The sequence below is a fragment of the Nematolebias whitei genome, chromosome 6 (genome assembly GCF_014905685.2).
Source record: "Nematolebias whitei isolate Nwh7 chromosome 6, NemWhi1, whole genome shotgun sequence".
Taxonomy (NCBI): Eukaryota; Metazoa; Chordata; class Actinopteri; order Cyprinodontiformes; family Rivulidae; genus Nematolebias; species Nematolebias whitei.
In genome coordinates, this window is record NC_056503.1 from 47217442 (window position 1) to 47234271 (window position 16830).

Consider the following 16830-nt stretch of genomic DNA (forward strand, 5'->3'; position numbering starts at 1 on the left):
TTGAGATCCTCTAAAATGTCCAACAACTGGTCTCCTCAGGTATTTTAAAACGTCCAACATCTGGTCTGTTGAGATCCTCTAAAATGTCCAACACCTGGTCTCCTCAGATCCTCTAAAACCTCCAACAGCTGGTCTCCTCGGTTCCTCTCAGACCTCCAACAACTGGTCTCCTTATATCTTTTAAAACTTCCAACATCTTGTCTCCTCAGATCCTCTAAAACCTCCAACAGCTGGTCTCCTCATGTATTTTAAAAAGTCCAACATCTGGTCTCCTCAGATCCTCTAAAACCTCCAACAGCTGGTCTCCTCAGTTCCTCTCAAACCTCCAACAACTGGTCTCCTTACGTCTTTTAAAACTTCCAACATCTGATCTCCCCAGATCCTCTCAAACCTCCAACATCTGGTCTCCTTACATATTTTAAAACCGCCAACATCTGGTCTCCTCAGATCCTCTAAATCCCCCAACAGCTGGTCTCCTCAGGTCTTGTAAAACGTATAACATCTGGTCTCCTCAGATCCTCTCAAACCTCCAACATCTGGTCTCCTCAGATCCTCTCAAACCTCCAACATCTGGTCTCTTCAGATCCTCCTAAACCTCCAACATCTGGTCTCCTCAGTTCCTCTCAAACCTCCAACATCTGGTCTCCTCAAGACCTGGGCGTTGACAGAAGATAGGACGCTCCACAAAAGAGACATAAACATGGAACAACCTTTTTGAGATGTGTTGCTGCCACAAAATTCAAATTTACCGTATTTTCTCCCCCAACAACGGGACAGTTTCTTAGTTTACACCTTTGATACGATCAATATGCTCTATTGTGAATTAAATACGAGTTTATGAGATTTACAGATCATTGGATTCTTGTTTTATTTACATTTTACACAATGTTCAAACTGGGATTAGGGTTTGTTGCATCCTCGTTCTACAGTCCTTCGGTTACAGAAGTCCAGATGTTTTTTTATGAACCTAAACCCTGCAGGAGTAACTAAATTCACCTGCTGGGTGGATGTCTTTATGTAAAGCAGCTTGACCTCAGATAAAGGTTTGGATGACTAAACTCCAACTGGCAATGAGCAGCAGATGAAGGGTGGGGGGTGACGGGTCACTGGTGTGCAGGCAGACAGTCAGACAGACAGATGCAGCCAGAAAACATGGGAAAGGAAGACTTACTAACTGTTTTTGTCCCCTGCGGGAGGGTGCAGCCCGACACGGACTTGTTTGAGCTCGGACGTTTAGAAGGGTCAAGAGTGACCCTACGAGGCAAGAGGAAGAAAGAAGGCAGTGAGGTGAAGATGGGAGGAATGGAAAAGGAAAAGTCCAGAAAGACATTCGATGAGAGAAAAAGCAAGTGAGAGGGACAACCGAACGACAGAGAGTAAGAAGCACAGGTAGAAGAGAACGAATTAAACAGAATGCACTGTAGTTCTGGGGAAAGAGAAGGGACAGAAGATCGGCAGGTGACTGGCAAGAAAAAGCCAAAGTTGTTAAAGAGTCAAATAAACAGATAAAGCAACAACAAGCAGACCGTTAAAACATACAATAAGCCCCGAGGAGCGCAGACCTGGGTCAAATAGTCCGGTTTTATAGACTGAGGTAACGCTCGCTGGCATCAGTCCACCAAACTAAACTAAAAGCCAGGATGTGATTAAATGTTTTTAATTTAAAATTGATCAACATTTTATAGATGTAACTGGTGAGGACAGCGTGCTGGAGCAACACTGTGAGCCTCATTCACCTCAACATCATCACCACCTGCCGCCGCGAGAGAAAGTGGAGCGATACAGCGTTTACTTGTACCTGCTGAAGCTCTGTTAGCAAAATATCTCATGAACTACCGGAGAGATGTTAATGAATCTTTCAGGAAGTAACTGCGGGATGTACTGATTACCTTTAGAGTCTGCCCACTTCAAGATGGCCTCCACTTCCACTAAAACGGAGGTACCTCAGGCAATTTTAAAGATTCTGAGCTAAACTTTGGTGTTGGTAGTAGCTGAGACTCATCCACAACACGTACTTTGAGGGCTAACTGACTGCACAACATCTATGTTGCAAATTACAGTCAGAACAAAAGTAGTTGTTAGCGAATTATTTCATGAATCACCGAACATTTTGGTGAAACAACATTTAAATATATAAACTGATTAACTTGTGGAGTCAGCCCAATTCAAGATGGCCACCATAGCTAATCAACTTTAGCAAACACAAAAAGGGCTAAACGTCAGTGAACATCCTAGATATTGAGAAAAAATGTGGTGTGGTTGTAACTGAGCACACACAACAGCTTGGCATTAACGTATACAGTCAACCCTGTGTTAGCAAAATATCTCATGAATCACTGGACAGATTGTAATGAAACTTGTTTCAAAATGGCTACACCTCAGTGAACATTGGTGTGGTAGTAGATGAGTCATTCACAACACAAGCTGCAAAACGTTAATTTCAAGGTTCGACCAAAACAACTTTCACTGTCGTTTCTCGTAGTTTAAAACTTTGGGATGAAAGGCGGCGGGCGATATGCATTTCTTCAAGGAATGCTGGGCTGTTCTTCTTTTACTAAAAATAGGCAGCGAGTGTCACCGCTGATGAAAGGCCGTCACAAACTGCAGAACTGGGACGTGCAAAAATATTTACGAGTCATGTCAAAACCTCAAATCTTTTCATTCAACGTAAAGTCACGTAAACCGTTTATCTCCAGCTTTTACTTCCTGCTGGTTTTGATTAAAAACTTGCAGGAACCGAGCTTCATCTAAAGGTCTGTAGGAGTGAGCTACACTGAATAATCCTTCATCTTTAATTTGAGCAAGTTCAACAACGTTATTAAAGCACTATTAGACCCAGGTCTAACATCAGCGATGTTAACATCTGAAGCTTGTTCAACATATTGTATTTTGTTAAGGCTGGTTTGTTAGTAAAGGTTATGGTAGAGACTGTGAGAGGCAGCAAGGTTAGCCAAATCATATTAGCTTTGCACCAAGAAAAGTAAAGTCTGCAAACATCGGAGTGAAGCACAAACTCTAAAAGGTCTTTTATAATTTATAATCACTAATAATAAGTTATGAGCCTTTTCATCTTATTTCAACAGTTTGAACTCATTCTGTTGAACACGGAACATAAAAACTCTCCCAGGCTTCTCCCCTTACCTGCGGGTCAGCTTGGAGGTGAGTTTGCTGAGCAGGTTAGCCGTGGCCCGGGTCCTGACGTGAGGCAGCGGGCTGGCGTTGTGAGATGGGGTGGGTGATGGCAAGGGTGTGTGGGAGGGGGTACGACGGTCTCTGATCTGCCCCCCGTGGAACGTGCTCCTCACGGTGGATCCCCTGGAGAGACAGGACGAAGGTGTGGAGGATGAGGAGGAGACCCCGGAGGCGCCAGCGATGCTGTGGGTGGAAGGTGAGGCGGGGGGCAGGCGGTGGGATATGGTGCTGAACGGAGAGAGAAAGAACCGACAGTTAGGTTCTGGAGTCACGATAACTACACGCTACAGAACTAAGAGGTTGTATCAATGTTTGATCAATATTTCAGTATTTTAGCAGAAATTTGAATTTTTATTATAAAAGTTATTCAGTGAAACAAAAAAAAAAAAGTCCTGAAATCCACAGGCAACCTTTGTAGTTTATTATTAACCTTTATTTAACCAAGCAAATACCATATACTCTTAATAAACTTACTCTTTATCGGTGACATGAAGTCGATTTAAGTGGAACACTGTTTCACTTTGATTGAGATAAACAAATTAACAGAACTAGAAAAAAAAAAAAAGCACAGGAGCCAGTGAGATGACCCGTGTTTGTCCAACAACTTCTCAAAATTAAATTCAGACACATTTGAAGGTGAATGTTCAGCAGCTCAACCTTTGAGTTCAGCTCATGAAAAACAGGAGCAAAAACAAAAGCGTTGCGTCGATCAGTATCCAGGAAAAAACAGTTCGCGTGAACTCATTTCTCGAGCACAAATTACCGTATTTTTCAATGTATAAATCGCACCTTTTTGCATAAATTTGAAAGTTCTGCGACTTATACACCGAAGCGACTAATATAAATTTTTCCCCATACTTATAACCCAATTATTGGCAGAGATCTGACGATTTCATTCATTCTGACATGGAAATATTGAACACTACCATTTTCAGCCACTAGAGGGGACTTGACTAATATGGCAAGCCAAGTGTCTCACTAACAGGTAAACGTGTTTATTAATGAGACACTTGGCTTGCCATAGACCAACACCTTCGTCTCGCTCCAAAACTCCTGTAGCAAACGTCAGATCAGCTGAATTTCACCTTGGCGGCGCGGCCAACTGAGACACACCGTAAAGTCGAGCAAACAAATAATTGTTTTTAGGCGTTAATCTTGTTAAATTTCGAAGAAATGCACAGCGAGTCCTCCCTCTGTGTGCTCTTGCTTACGCAAATCAATTTTTGAAATGCAGCTGATTTGACGGTCAAAGTGCATTTATTAAGGAAAATGTAAACTGAGACACACCTTTGCTATATTTTCGAGCAAACAAATAATTGTTTTTAAGGGTTAATCTTGTTAAATTCTTGTTAAAGTCCTCCCGTGCACATTCCAGCGGCTGCATTTTGGCACCCAATCCATTTTTGGCACAACACTGGCCCACATTTCCGGGTGGTCAGCAGTGACGCGTAATAGATGCAACTTATACGGCGAAGCAACTTATTTATGTCCGTTCCACTTTATTAGACATATTTGGACTGATGCGACTTAATAATGTTATACTTTGCAACTTTGTCTCGTCTTCTTTCTCTTTTAATAACTGAAATGATCTTTACATCAAACAGCATTTTTTTAAAGATCAGGATTTCAAGTGTTTTTAGGCACTTCATCCAAAACAACAGCTACCCAACTTTACAATACAACTTTATTTATAAAGCTCTTTAAAAACAACACCGTTGGCCAAAGTGCTGTAGACTAACACAAACAAGCATAAAAACCATAAAATCAACAGATACCATAAAAGTAATGAACTAACTAAATAACTTAAAAACAGTAAAACCAACATTTCAAGCTGAGTTAAAGCCAAAGAGAAAAAACGTGTCTTCAGAGAAGATTTAAAAACAGGAAGTGAGTCAACTTGTCTGATGTGCAAAGGCAGCTCGTTCCATGGCTGAAACTTATTGGACTGGATTTTAAACATGTTCAAGGATTTCAATTCAATTCAGTTTATTTATAAAGCACCAAGTCACAACACAAGTCATCTTTCCAGGACTCTTTCTGAGTTGTGTCGATGTTCTTCTGAATTATGGAAAAAACAAACAAATAAATAAAAAACATGCTAATGGTTTATTTTGTTGTTGTTTATCTGATGTGTATTTTTCCACATGGTTCAACAGTCTAAGAAGTTCTGCACACTTTGTGAATTTAACTTTATTTATAAATATTGTTTCTCTAGAAAACCAACGAGTTCTCTTCAACTCTTTCAAAACCTGCTTCAGCAAAACTGGCTCTACTTTTGTTTACTTACATTTCTTTTAGCTACTGTTCTGCTACTTAGCTTTTAGCCAGCATTTTGCTCCTTTTACCTAAACCTTTTGCTAAATTTAAATTTTAACTATAGACGTTTGCTTTTTTTCAGCTTTAGCTTAGCTCCCGCTTAATGAGCTTTTACAGTAATTTGCCTTTTGCTACAATTAGCTTTTAGCTAGCATTTTGCTAGTTTTAGCTCCTAGCTACGGTTTTGTTAGTTTTAAATTCTAGCTACAGGTTTTAACTATTTTTAGCTAACTTTTTGTTACTTTTAGCTAGCGTTTCACAGCTGTTAGTTAGTGCTTTGCTACTTTTATGTGGCATTTAGAAACTTATTTCTCTTCTTTAACTTCTTTTAGCTTGAACAAGTGATTTCCGGCTGTTTCAGCAACTTCTAGCTGTCATTCAGCGCTCAGTGTTGGATGTATTCTTTCATTTCTGGACTAAAAACACCTGACCGAGTTCAAGAATTGTGTTTTTATGTTGCTGCACCGACCAAAGGTTGTTCTGTATTCAAACCTCATTTCTGCCTTATGAGCCCCTTCGTTCTCCCCCTCCTCACACTTTGTCTCACGTACACACCCACACACGAACACCCGCTCCCGCTCCTGACTGGGGGCCTGAGGCTGCTGTTCATAACGCTCCAGATAACAGCCACACAGCTGAAGTGGGACGGATCCATTAGAGGAGTTAAGTATAAAAGCAGCCGTTGAAGAGCAAAATCTATTACATCAATAGAAACTGGCAGCCCACTAAGGCTCACTCGGAGGAGGGGGGGTCACACTGGAGGTGGGGGAGGCAAGAAGAAGAAGAAGAAAAATAAAAAGAGAGAAAATGTTGCAGAACGTGGTCGAAGGTTTTTAAATTTACAGACACAGAAAACTACTTGAGCTGTTGATTGAATGAAGACGCATCCTTGTGAGTAATACAAGCTTTAAAAACAGTTTTTATAAAAATGATCATTTTATGTTAATTATTAATCAAATATTTATGATAACCGACTATATGGTGCAGTGATGCCGACATTGTTCTCTCATCTCTTTTAAATCTGCTTTGTTTTACCGTTTCGGTCCGTTTCATCGTCTGCCTGCACACTTTGTGACAAAAGTACCGTTTGTTTTTATATTAATTTAATATAATAAGACACGCAGTCAGGAACATTCTGGTTCTGTTTTGAGATGAGAATGTGGCGTTGTATTGACGAGACCTCTGGGACACGTCCACGCTCACTTCACCCGCTGAGAGCTCGGTTTATCTCCCCTCTCTTCCAGCCCCTAACATTTCCTCATCTAGTCAGTTTTCACCTCTGATTTCTCCTCGTTCTGTCGGCGGATCAGGACACAGGACTGTCATGTCTCCGTCCAACAGGGTGTCCGATGTTGGACAGTCCAAGTAAACAGAAGACGTGAACCTTTTCTTGCACAGCAGTGACTCTGCGTTTTGTTCAAAGCACCAGCTGATGTCGTTCTCTGGTCTCTTTTGTTCCGGCAACATATTTGTGCTTCTAATGACGTCACGCTGCACGAGCTGCTTGTGTCACAACATTTTTGTTTGTTTACTCTTCTGTGCAACCGCAAATTATTTCTACATTAAGTCAATCATTTTTATCAACCCATATTATCTGCACTGTTGGCAAAATACCTCATGAAATACTGCATGAATTGTAATGAAACTTTCAGAAAGTAATTAGGTAAACATCTCTAACAGATTTGGACTCAAGCGGATGAAAGATGGCTGCCACAGCTAAGTGTCCTTAAAAACACAAATTGAAATAATTCAGCCAATTTTATAGTTACCGTATTTTCAGCCGTAAACGTTGCACCATCCTATAAGTTGCATCCGTCCAAATATGTCTAATAAAGTGGACAAATCCATAAATATGTTGCTTTGCCGTATAAGTTGCATCAATTATGCATCACTGCTGACAACCTGGAAATGTGGGCCGGTGTTGTACCAAAAATTGATTGGCTGGCAAACGGTGGCTGCGGGAACGTGCACGGGAGGACTTTAACAAGATTAACACTTAAAAACAACTATTTGCTCCACATTATAGTAAATGTGTCTCAGTTTAACTTTTCTTTAATTAATGCATTTTCAAAACCGGATCCACGGAAGCAGGCACGTGCAGAGGGAGGAGCTGCTGTTCATTTCTTCAAAATTTAACAAGATAAAACACCTAAAAACAATTATTGTTTGCTCGACTTTATAGTAAAGGTGTGTCTCATTTGAACTTTTACTTAATAAATGCACTTCATTGGTCAAATCAGCTGCATTTCTCTGGGGCGGTGCAGAGAAATGAAGCTGATTTGACGGTTGCTCCAAGCGAGCTGGACGAAGGTGGCAGATTACGGCAAGCTGATTGTGTCATTAATAGCCACTTTTACCTATTACATGACACAATGGCATGTCATAATACTCGAGTGCCATCTACCTGCTGAAAATGGTAGTGTTCAATATTTTCAGCCAGAATGAATGAAAACGGTCATATCTCAGCCCAAAATTGGTTTATAAATATGGATTAAAAATCCATAAACAAGTCGCTTCGGCGTATAAGTCACAGGGCATGCAAATTATGCAAAAAAAGAAACAAAACGTGACTTAGAGGGCAAAACATACAACATTTAGCTAATATTTATTGTGGCTGTAGCAGAGAGTCAGCCACAACACACAATGAGCATAACACAACTTTGTTTAATACTGGAGTTAATCCTGTTTGTCTGTTAGTAAAATATCCCATAAACCAAAAACTTCCAGCTACAGTTTGGTGTAGTAGTAGTTGAGCGTTATGCCAGTCACAAACTTTAAGCCCAACAGATCACATCGCATCAGATTCCATATAATGTTATTTTCAAGGTGTAACATAAAAACACCATATTAGTCATTTCTAAGATTTATTTAAATATCCGTCATGAACGGCGGCGGGTGATATGCACCCCTTCAATTTATTTGATGAAACTCTTTCTGCTCACATCCCTCCATCTGTTCAGACTTTTTTAATCCAAGGTCAGACAGACAGAAACCTCACAGACAAAAATCTCAGCGCCTTAAAGAAACAGAGGGACAGAAAATGAGGGCGGCCAGGATGAGAGTGAGAAAGTGACCACAGGACAGGAAGACGAGGCTCGTTCTGCTCTGAGACTGAGGAGCAGGCAACCATCTGTCATAACAACAGACGGTTCAGACACAAACCCACTCATGCAACGCTAAAGCTCCCCCCACGAAGAAGCTCAAAGAGAGCGAGACAAACACTCGCAGCAGAAAGGGACTTCCTTTACCAGTCAAACGTGTCTATACACTCGTTTGTGAATAAAACACGTGAGAAATGAAAAAACTGGGTAACGCATCATGCGATTTATTTACGTTCAGAGTGATTTTATATCTAACGGTGAATCCAGTGGTAGCCAGAGCGCATCATTTGCTCCAATGAAACTGGATCTGAGCAGGTTTTCCCACGTTCTCTTTCCTAAAACAAATCTTCCTCATAAATTAAAACCCCCGAGGCTGTTTAGAAAGATGAAGCACGAACTCGGGCGTAATTTTAAAGCTGGCACAACGCAGACAGCGGCACTGTTTGAGAAACGTGCTCTTGGCTGTTCGAACAAAGTACCTAAAGATTTATCGTGTTTATCACAATAACGCATAATTACTTTGAGCAGGTGAGCTGTGATTTTTTTGTTTTGAGGTTTATTTGTCACAGGTCATGATGCTTGTTGAGGCCTGTGTACTCAAAGATAGATTTGCATATTATCTGTGATCCAAATGAACGCAAATAAAGCAGATTATATTTCAAAAATAAATCAGCTGAGGCTTGAACAATAAGGAAAATCACAAAAAGGATCTAACTTTTTATTGACTTTACGCAACAGTCCTTAATCCTCTTGCTGCAGTTGGGTCAAAATGACCCCAGAGATCTGTTTAAAACTGAGGTCATTTTGACCCAAGGACAGCAGGAGGGTTAATTTATGAGAGTACCGCATACGGCACATCATACGCCCGCCAATCAGCTGTTGTACAACAATCTGTAGCAATGGCCCTGACAAGCTTGTACCTTGAATTACTCTGACCTTGATATGTGACCTTCATTTTAAACGCAGGGTGATGAAAAGTGTTTGCAATATTCAGTCTAGTGATGATGGACGTGTGTATGGAGTTTTATTAAATTTTCATGGATCAGAAATTGTGGGTGGGGCAAGAGAAAGTTTATGGACGTACGGAGATCAAACCATCGAACATCGACAGGCGGATAATAAAACGCTAGCAGCCTAACCTTCCTCGAAGCACGCAGGAGTTGTTTCTGCCGTTATTGTGCGTTTGAAGGTCAGTTGGCTGTGGCAGCCACCTTAAATCGCAATAAATAAATCCGTTGTGCATCTAGTTTCATAGAAACCGGTTCCGTGTTTCATGAGATATTTTGCTAACGCTACAAATGAAAACAGACATGCACACAGATTCAGACGGTGGGCGATAATAAGGAAAACGGAGACGCAGACAGAACCACACGCGCACACATCGTACCTGTTTTCTTTGCCATTTTGAAGCAGAGAGTGTCTATCGGTGCTCGTCCGATCCGTACACACGTAAGTGTTCCTTCGGGTCATGGCCCGAGACGGAATGTTATTCTGGAGAAACAATCACAAAACCAAAGATTTTATTCGATACGTTACAAACCAAACAATGCAAGCAAACATTAACGGAGTGAAATACAGAAAAGACTGGGTTTTTGTTGAGAAGTCCTCCTGACCTCACCTTGATAGTCTTGACTCTGCTGTGCAGAAAGGTAAATATTTAATCTCAGGATAATCTGCATATTGTCTTTATCTCTTAGCATCAGTTTTATTCGTTTTCTGTTGTACATCCTCTCAAATGGGTAAATTTGAAGTTTTTATTTCTCACTTTTTATCTGATCTCGACACTAATCTGTGGAAGGATATGCTACACAGCTTCAGTCTCCATCAGTGAAGACTTGAGGTGCTGTAATCTGAAGATACAGGATTAGGCAGATTGAGAGGTCTCTGCCATCTGTACCTGGAGTACTGACAAAGCACACAGTCGACATTCCTTTCCTACAGGACCAACGTACCGTAGTTGAGTTCACTTCCTTGCGTCTGTCGGGTATTTCGGCTTTATTTGGGTTGTGGGCGGAGCTAACCATGGGGCTGGAGGGCGTGGGGATGCTACGGGAGCCCACAGTGGAGGTGCTCGGCTTGCGTATCGACAGACGCTCCTCTTTAAGTCCTGCTCCTTCACCGCTGGGACTTTGTTTGGGGTGAGCTGACCCTGGAGCTGCAGGACCGCCTGAAACAGGAAACCAAGTTCTCAGTCTCAGAAACAAGTTCGATTCACGTTTTCAAGTTTTTAAAGTAAAGTCTGGTCGTTTTTGAAGAGCTGCTTCGTCTAAGAGTTAACAACAGCTAGTACGATATGAACCGTCATAGAGCAAAGAATATGGAGAAAAAGGCAAAAGTCTTTTGTCAGGCTCAACTAATGACTAGACAAGTATCATTAGGCCTGTCACGATAACAAATTTTGCTGGGTGATTAATTATCAGAAATGATTGCGATAAACGATAATATTGTTTGAAATTTGACAATAATTAGTAATTATACTGTCAAATTTAAGAAGAAATGTTGATTAATTTGTTTTGAGTGTAGTACTTTTATTGACCACCGGATGACAGTATAAGACTGTTTGAACCGAAGGATGGATAGTGAGGGAACAAGCAGCATCTCTTTATGAAAAATGGGAGGGAGGCCCCTTGACGTGACATGGGCTGTCTCTCCTTCCTTTTTTCGGTTTACAAAATGGCAAACGCTCGGTGTGGTTTGAGCTCTTTAGCATAGCATTTGTCACACAAAGCTTTTAATAAAAAAACTCAGTAAACAAGTTCTCAACTTCTTTTGGCAGAGAAAAACAACTTTTTACAGGAAGGCACAGGTTTCAACTGTGAATTTTGGAGCTTCGACAAGACGGAGTTGTCAGCAGCAAACTGGTTGATCCACTATGAGAAGGTGCTATTTATAAGACTGAGTTGAATACAGCACCTCAGACTGAAGAAGTCTTTTGGATGAAAGACAAAACGTTTCTACGTTTTTTTATTTATTCTTTTTTGAATGTCCAGAGGACCTGACTTCACCTTTATATATGTCAGTAATATTGATTATATGTTTTCAGTAAGCTGGTATAACCTTACAGTAATTACAGTATAGCAGTCTAGTCTAGAGACAGCGATGACCTGTAGTATAATAATATACAAAGCGATAGAATAGTGTTTCTGAAAAAACAAGACTATGATCTTTAAAGTTTAGCTTAAAATAAATATAACTGTTACTAAAAAACACTGAAGTTGAGTTTTGGTTATTTTTCTCCAATATTGATAGTCTGCCACCATTCTGGCAGTAACCAATGATCCCACGTAGCACCTAGCAAGATGGCGGCACTAGTTTTTGTGGCTGCACAGTGGCTGGCCCATCCAATACATATAAATATATTTTAGAGCTCCATCTTTAAAACCCAAACAGCGTTACGGTCTTAGAATGTGACCGTACAGAAGTCCGAGTGTCGTCTCTGGCGGTGGTAGGTGGAGGCGCTGCGCTGCGGCTTGTGTGCAGAGGAGGAAGACGGTGCACCCGAGGAGGAAGAGGACGTGGAGTGTTTGCTTGTTCCGTTTGAAATGGTGCTTGGGCGCACTCGAGCCAAACTTAGACTGCTGCCTGACCGGGACTCCGTGCCCTCCGCCTGAAAGTGAAAATGACAATAAAATAAGGCATTAACGAGGCGTCAGCACTGATCTGTGTTATAATGTTTCTCTATTTACATAAAAAATGGACACTTGAACTCGTTATGGATCATACATGTTCCTCAGAGGATCTTGCATCAGTAGGAGTAATGCAAACGAGCAACCCACCTCATTCTTGCGTCCGAGCAGCAGGTAGGTGGCGGTGATCTCGTTGTACTTGTGACTGACCAGCGACTCTCGGATCTCGTCTCTGCCGAAGCCCATCCCCACCATCACGTCTGAGAAAAGTCAAATAAAGCTTTTTCTTTAAAGTCTCCAGCTGACAGAAGCAACAGAAATCATTCAAACACCTACACAGTTTAGCTAAAGTTAACAAGGCGGCTCTCTTTAACAATATTCGTGTATAAAACTCGTGGATTTAGCAGGAAAAAAAAAAGGCACCGGTTTAGTTAAAATCTAACTTATTACGTTGCGGACAAAACTATTTATCAAAACATAAAATAATAAAACTACAGAAATATAAACTCTAAAGAGAGACAGATATTTAAAGTACTTGCCTATCTCTGTTACTAAACCTTTTTATTTTTACCGCTTCATCTACGGACGGCCGCCTCATTTAGTGTTTAGTAAATAATTTAACTTTAAAATCGTTTCTCACCAACACGACTGGTGTCACCGAAGTCCTCTTCAGGCTCTATGTGCGGCTTCAGATCGTTACCCTCATAGCCAATGTTAATCCACTTATCTTTCATTATTTGCTGAAATGTGACAGAAAAATTGCTCATTACCATTTATCCCAAATAAACACACAAAGATAAGTACGATAAACATAAAGAGACGTTACATGTGTAATACAGTACTGCTGAATGATAAATACTGACACATTATATTTATAGCAGCATGCTGTGATTCTGTAAGAGTTCTTAAATGGTTTCCGTTTACCTCCAGAGAGCAGCGTTTAGTCGGGTTGAGGACCAGGAAGCGCCGCAGGATTCCCTCACAGTCTGTAGACATGTAGAAGGGCACACGGTACTTCCCCCTTAAAACCCGTTCCCGCAGCTCCTGAAAAATGAACCACGAAACAAAAAGTATAATTTGAACCGCGCGGCTATTAATAAACATGTGGGGGTCCTTCGTAATGGGATTGTTGTGACAATCTAGAAAAACTCAAAGAACTAAAGAATTGAGCGTGCATGCAGAGCGCTGAATGACTCGGCTGAAATGTGCTGAGGAAGCTGAAACTGACTTATGTTAAAATAAGCAGAACTAAAATGAACAGAACACACGTTGTAAATTAAAAGCAGCACAAGAGTTAGAAACAGCAAGCAGGAGATTAATAAAAAAAAAAAGAGCTAAAGTTTGCCAGCTACAACAATACAGATTAAGGATGCACGATATTATCAGCATGGTATCGTATCGGACGATATTAGTGTTAAACTTAAATATCGTTAATATATATTCCATCAAAATAACTCAGATATAAAATATGCTGTTTTTGTTTGACAACCCAGTGACAAGGATGTCTGCAGCGCCAGCACAACGTGATGACGTCACGCGCGCCTACCTGATCTGATCACGGCGGAGGGGAAGAAGTCAAAATGTCGGCGGTGTGGAAGTTTTTTTTCATTGAGGATGTTGGATTCTGAAGATTTTTAGACTACATTGAGCCTCGCTACATCGTCCACAGTCAGAGATGTTTTTCCGACGTAGCCTTACCCGAGTTACAAGCCGTCATATCCGATGTCATTGAGAAGCTAACAGCCAATAGCACTTGGGTGAGTTTTACCACAGACGTTTGGATGTCGTGTTAGCCCCGTTAGCATGATTAGTCTTACGGCACAATGGATAGACAAAAACTTTGAACTTAAAAAGTCTGTCCTTCATGCACAGGAGTGCAGAGGATCCCACACTGCAGCTATAGGAACCTGGAACAAGCCTCCACAAGTGAGACAGCATCACAGGTGACATAACATTTAGCACTTTTCACTTAATATAAGTTAAAGTGATATGCATATCATATGGCTGTTACTGAATATATGTCACCATCTCTTACAGCTGTTACACAATTTTTGTAGCAAATAAGCCTAAATAAGAGGGCTATGCTCTGACAAAGGAACGTGTATTAAAAATATCGGTATCGGTTATTGGCCAAATAAGTTTTAACATATCGGCATATCAGATATCAAACAAAAATCCAATATTGTGTATCCCTAATGCAGATGCTAATATTGGAAAAACTGTAACTAATAGAATCAGATGCTACAGTTATCACCAGCAAACAACAAAGTAGCAAAGTGTAAAATATCTCCCACAAAAACTAAATTAGCTAAATGGTAGCTCAAAGCTAAAAATAGCAGAAGAACAGCTAAAAGCTAAAGGTAGTATAACGTGAATATATACAGTATAAAGTAGAAACATTACTGTTTCAGATGACTCGCCTTTAGGTTCTGTCCATCAAAAGGCAGCGACCCGCTGACCAGTGTGTACAGGATGACGCCCAGGCTCCAGATGTCCACCTCTGGACCGTCGTACTTCTTCCCCTGGAAGAGCTCTGGAGCGGCGTAAGGCGGGGAGCCACAGAATGTGTCCAGTTTACTGCCTTCAGTGAACTCATTACTGAAACCGAAGTCGGCGATTTTGATGTTGGCGTCAGCGTCCAGCAGCAAGTTCTCAGCCTGCAGGACACAACACAGACAAAGACGATAAAAATAACTAAAGACGATGAAGAACATGTGCAATCTGTAGAGTGCAAAGGCTTTCTTTCAGGAAATAAAGTTGATGCATACAAAAATATTAATTTATATACCTTTTATACCTTTGCTACTAGTGATGCAACAAGGCCTGAGTTACAGTTCGGTACCTCAGCATGGGAGTCACAATGTGCTTCCAACAGTAACAGCAAACAAATACAAAGTACTTGTTTTTTTAAACATATAGTAACGCTCCCAGAAGCAGAAACTCAGCCAGGTGAGACTGTAAGGTAAAGGCTCGTGTCAACTTCACTACAAAATAATTATAAGAAAAGTCACATTATTCAATCTTTTCATCCAATCAGAACTGCAGCGTCCTATTTTCCACGAATCAGAAAGTTTGATAAACTCCAGAAAGATATTTTCTTTTGGGGTTAAGAAAACATTACAAAAATAAAACAACTTACTGCAAATAAAAACAAATAAATACACAAACGACTTGCCACAGTCTGTTCCAAAGCACACAATCTTAGCTTGCCATACATCTTATTGCTTTCCACCGCTGCTGCAGGAACCAAAAAACTTTTTTTTTTTTTTTACAAATCTGTTATAAACCCAACAGGCAGGTTTCCATCTTGTCATGTGACAAACCGCTGCTGCACTGCTTTGGTGTAAAGTGCTTCAGGTAATATCTTCCTCTCTACACCGTTTCTGATGTTAGCGGTTCACAAAATGCGTGGGCGTAAATCACTGACCTTCAAGTCTCTGTGAACAATATTCTTCTGATGACAGTAGTGCACAGCTGAGACAATCTGAGGGGAGACGAAGTGAAAAACAACCTCATAATTACACGTATCGGTCTGACAAACTGAAGCTAAATAGTTTAAACATTTACAAACCCGCACTGGCTGACAATATCACACTATTGAGGTGAAAGTTGAACTGCTACGTGCTTCATTTAACAACAGCATAAAACTGCTCAGGTAAAAGCAGATTAAGAACTAAATAAGGAGCTCAGATGTTTTTATTATCTTTTAGCAGGCGCACAGAGTTTTACCAACCTGTCTGAATTTGGCCCTGGCTTCTTTCTCTTTCATTCGACCGTGAGCCACGAGGTAGTCAAACACTTCACCTACAAAACAACAACACCAACAGGGTGAAAAAGACAAGCCTGACAGTTTTCCACAGTTCATTGAGAAGCTCCTGCCTGTTCCCCAGAAAATGTACCTCTCTGCATATATGACTTGTCAATATTCAATTCTTAATAATCTTTTCTCTAAAACACGAGAATTTAAACTCTAAAAGTGGATTTACTGTATGTACATTTCAACTTCTCAGATCTCATAATAAAATTTGGAGTTCACTCACATTTTTTTTCTTCTTGGTTTATTCGAAACAGACTTCATGTTCAAATTTTAAGCAAATCCACGAAACTCATACATTTATTTATATGTTTATTAAATATTTAATCAATATAAAAACCTTTATGAGTCATAATCACCTAACTTTAAACTCGGATATAAAGAGGTCGTGGGCTTCAGACCTGAGCATCTTTTCATTTCCTCTGGATGGTATTAATTTAACCTCCAGTTCTAAAGTTAAAAATCTTGGTGTTATTTTACGATCAGGACATGTTTCATCCCCCACATTCAAAACGTTACTAGAACCACTTTCCTCCACCTGTGTAATATCACTAAAATCGAAAAAATCTTATCTAAAAACGATAAAGAAAAACCTGTCCATGTAATTATAACACCTAGGTTGAACTAATGTAATTGTTAAGTATCTGGGAGAATAAAAACTTCTTTAAAAAGTCTTCAGTTGATCCAAAATGCTGCTGCCAGAGTCTTAACTGGAGTTAGTGGGAGAGATCACATCTCTCCAGTTTTAGCTTCTCTCCATTGGCTCCCTGTCAAATCCAGA

At 40.4% G+C, this 16830-nt stretch overlaps 1 protein-coding gene across 1 annotated transcript in view; it reads right to left on the reverse strand.

The window, feature by feature from the left end:
• mark4b (MAP/microtubule affinity-regulating kinase 4b) overlaps nucleotides 1-16830 on the reverse strand; it is a 64464-nt gene that overhangs the window by 10160 nt on the left and 37474 nt on the right. The window contains exons 6-16 of the mRNA XM_037677707.1: nucleotides 15969-16039; nucleotides 15663-15719; nucleotides 14656-14892; nucleotides 13160-13279; nucleotides 12876-12975; nucleotides 12386-12495; nucleotides 12027-12216; nucleotides 10562-10776; nucleotides 9997-10100; nucleotides 3142-3420; nucleotides 1172-1254 (exon numbers count right to left, since the gene is read on the reverse strand). Coding sequence (XP_037533635.1) covers nucleotides 1172-1254; nucleotides 3142-3420; nucleotides 9997-10100; nucleotides 10562-10776; nucleotides 12027-12216; nucleotides 12386-12495; nucleotides 12876-12975; nucleotides 13160-13279; nucleotides 14656-14892; nucleotides 15663-15719; nucleotides 15969-16039 — 1566 coding nt within the window. The remainder of the gene's footprint in view (nucleotides 1-1171; nucleotides 1255-3141; nucleotides 3421-9996; nucleotides 10101-10561; nucleotides 10777-12026; nucleotides 12217-12385; nucleotides 12496-12875; nucleotides 12976-13159; nucleotides 13280-14655; nucleotides 14893-15662; nucleotides 15720-15968; nucleotides 16040-16830) is intronic.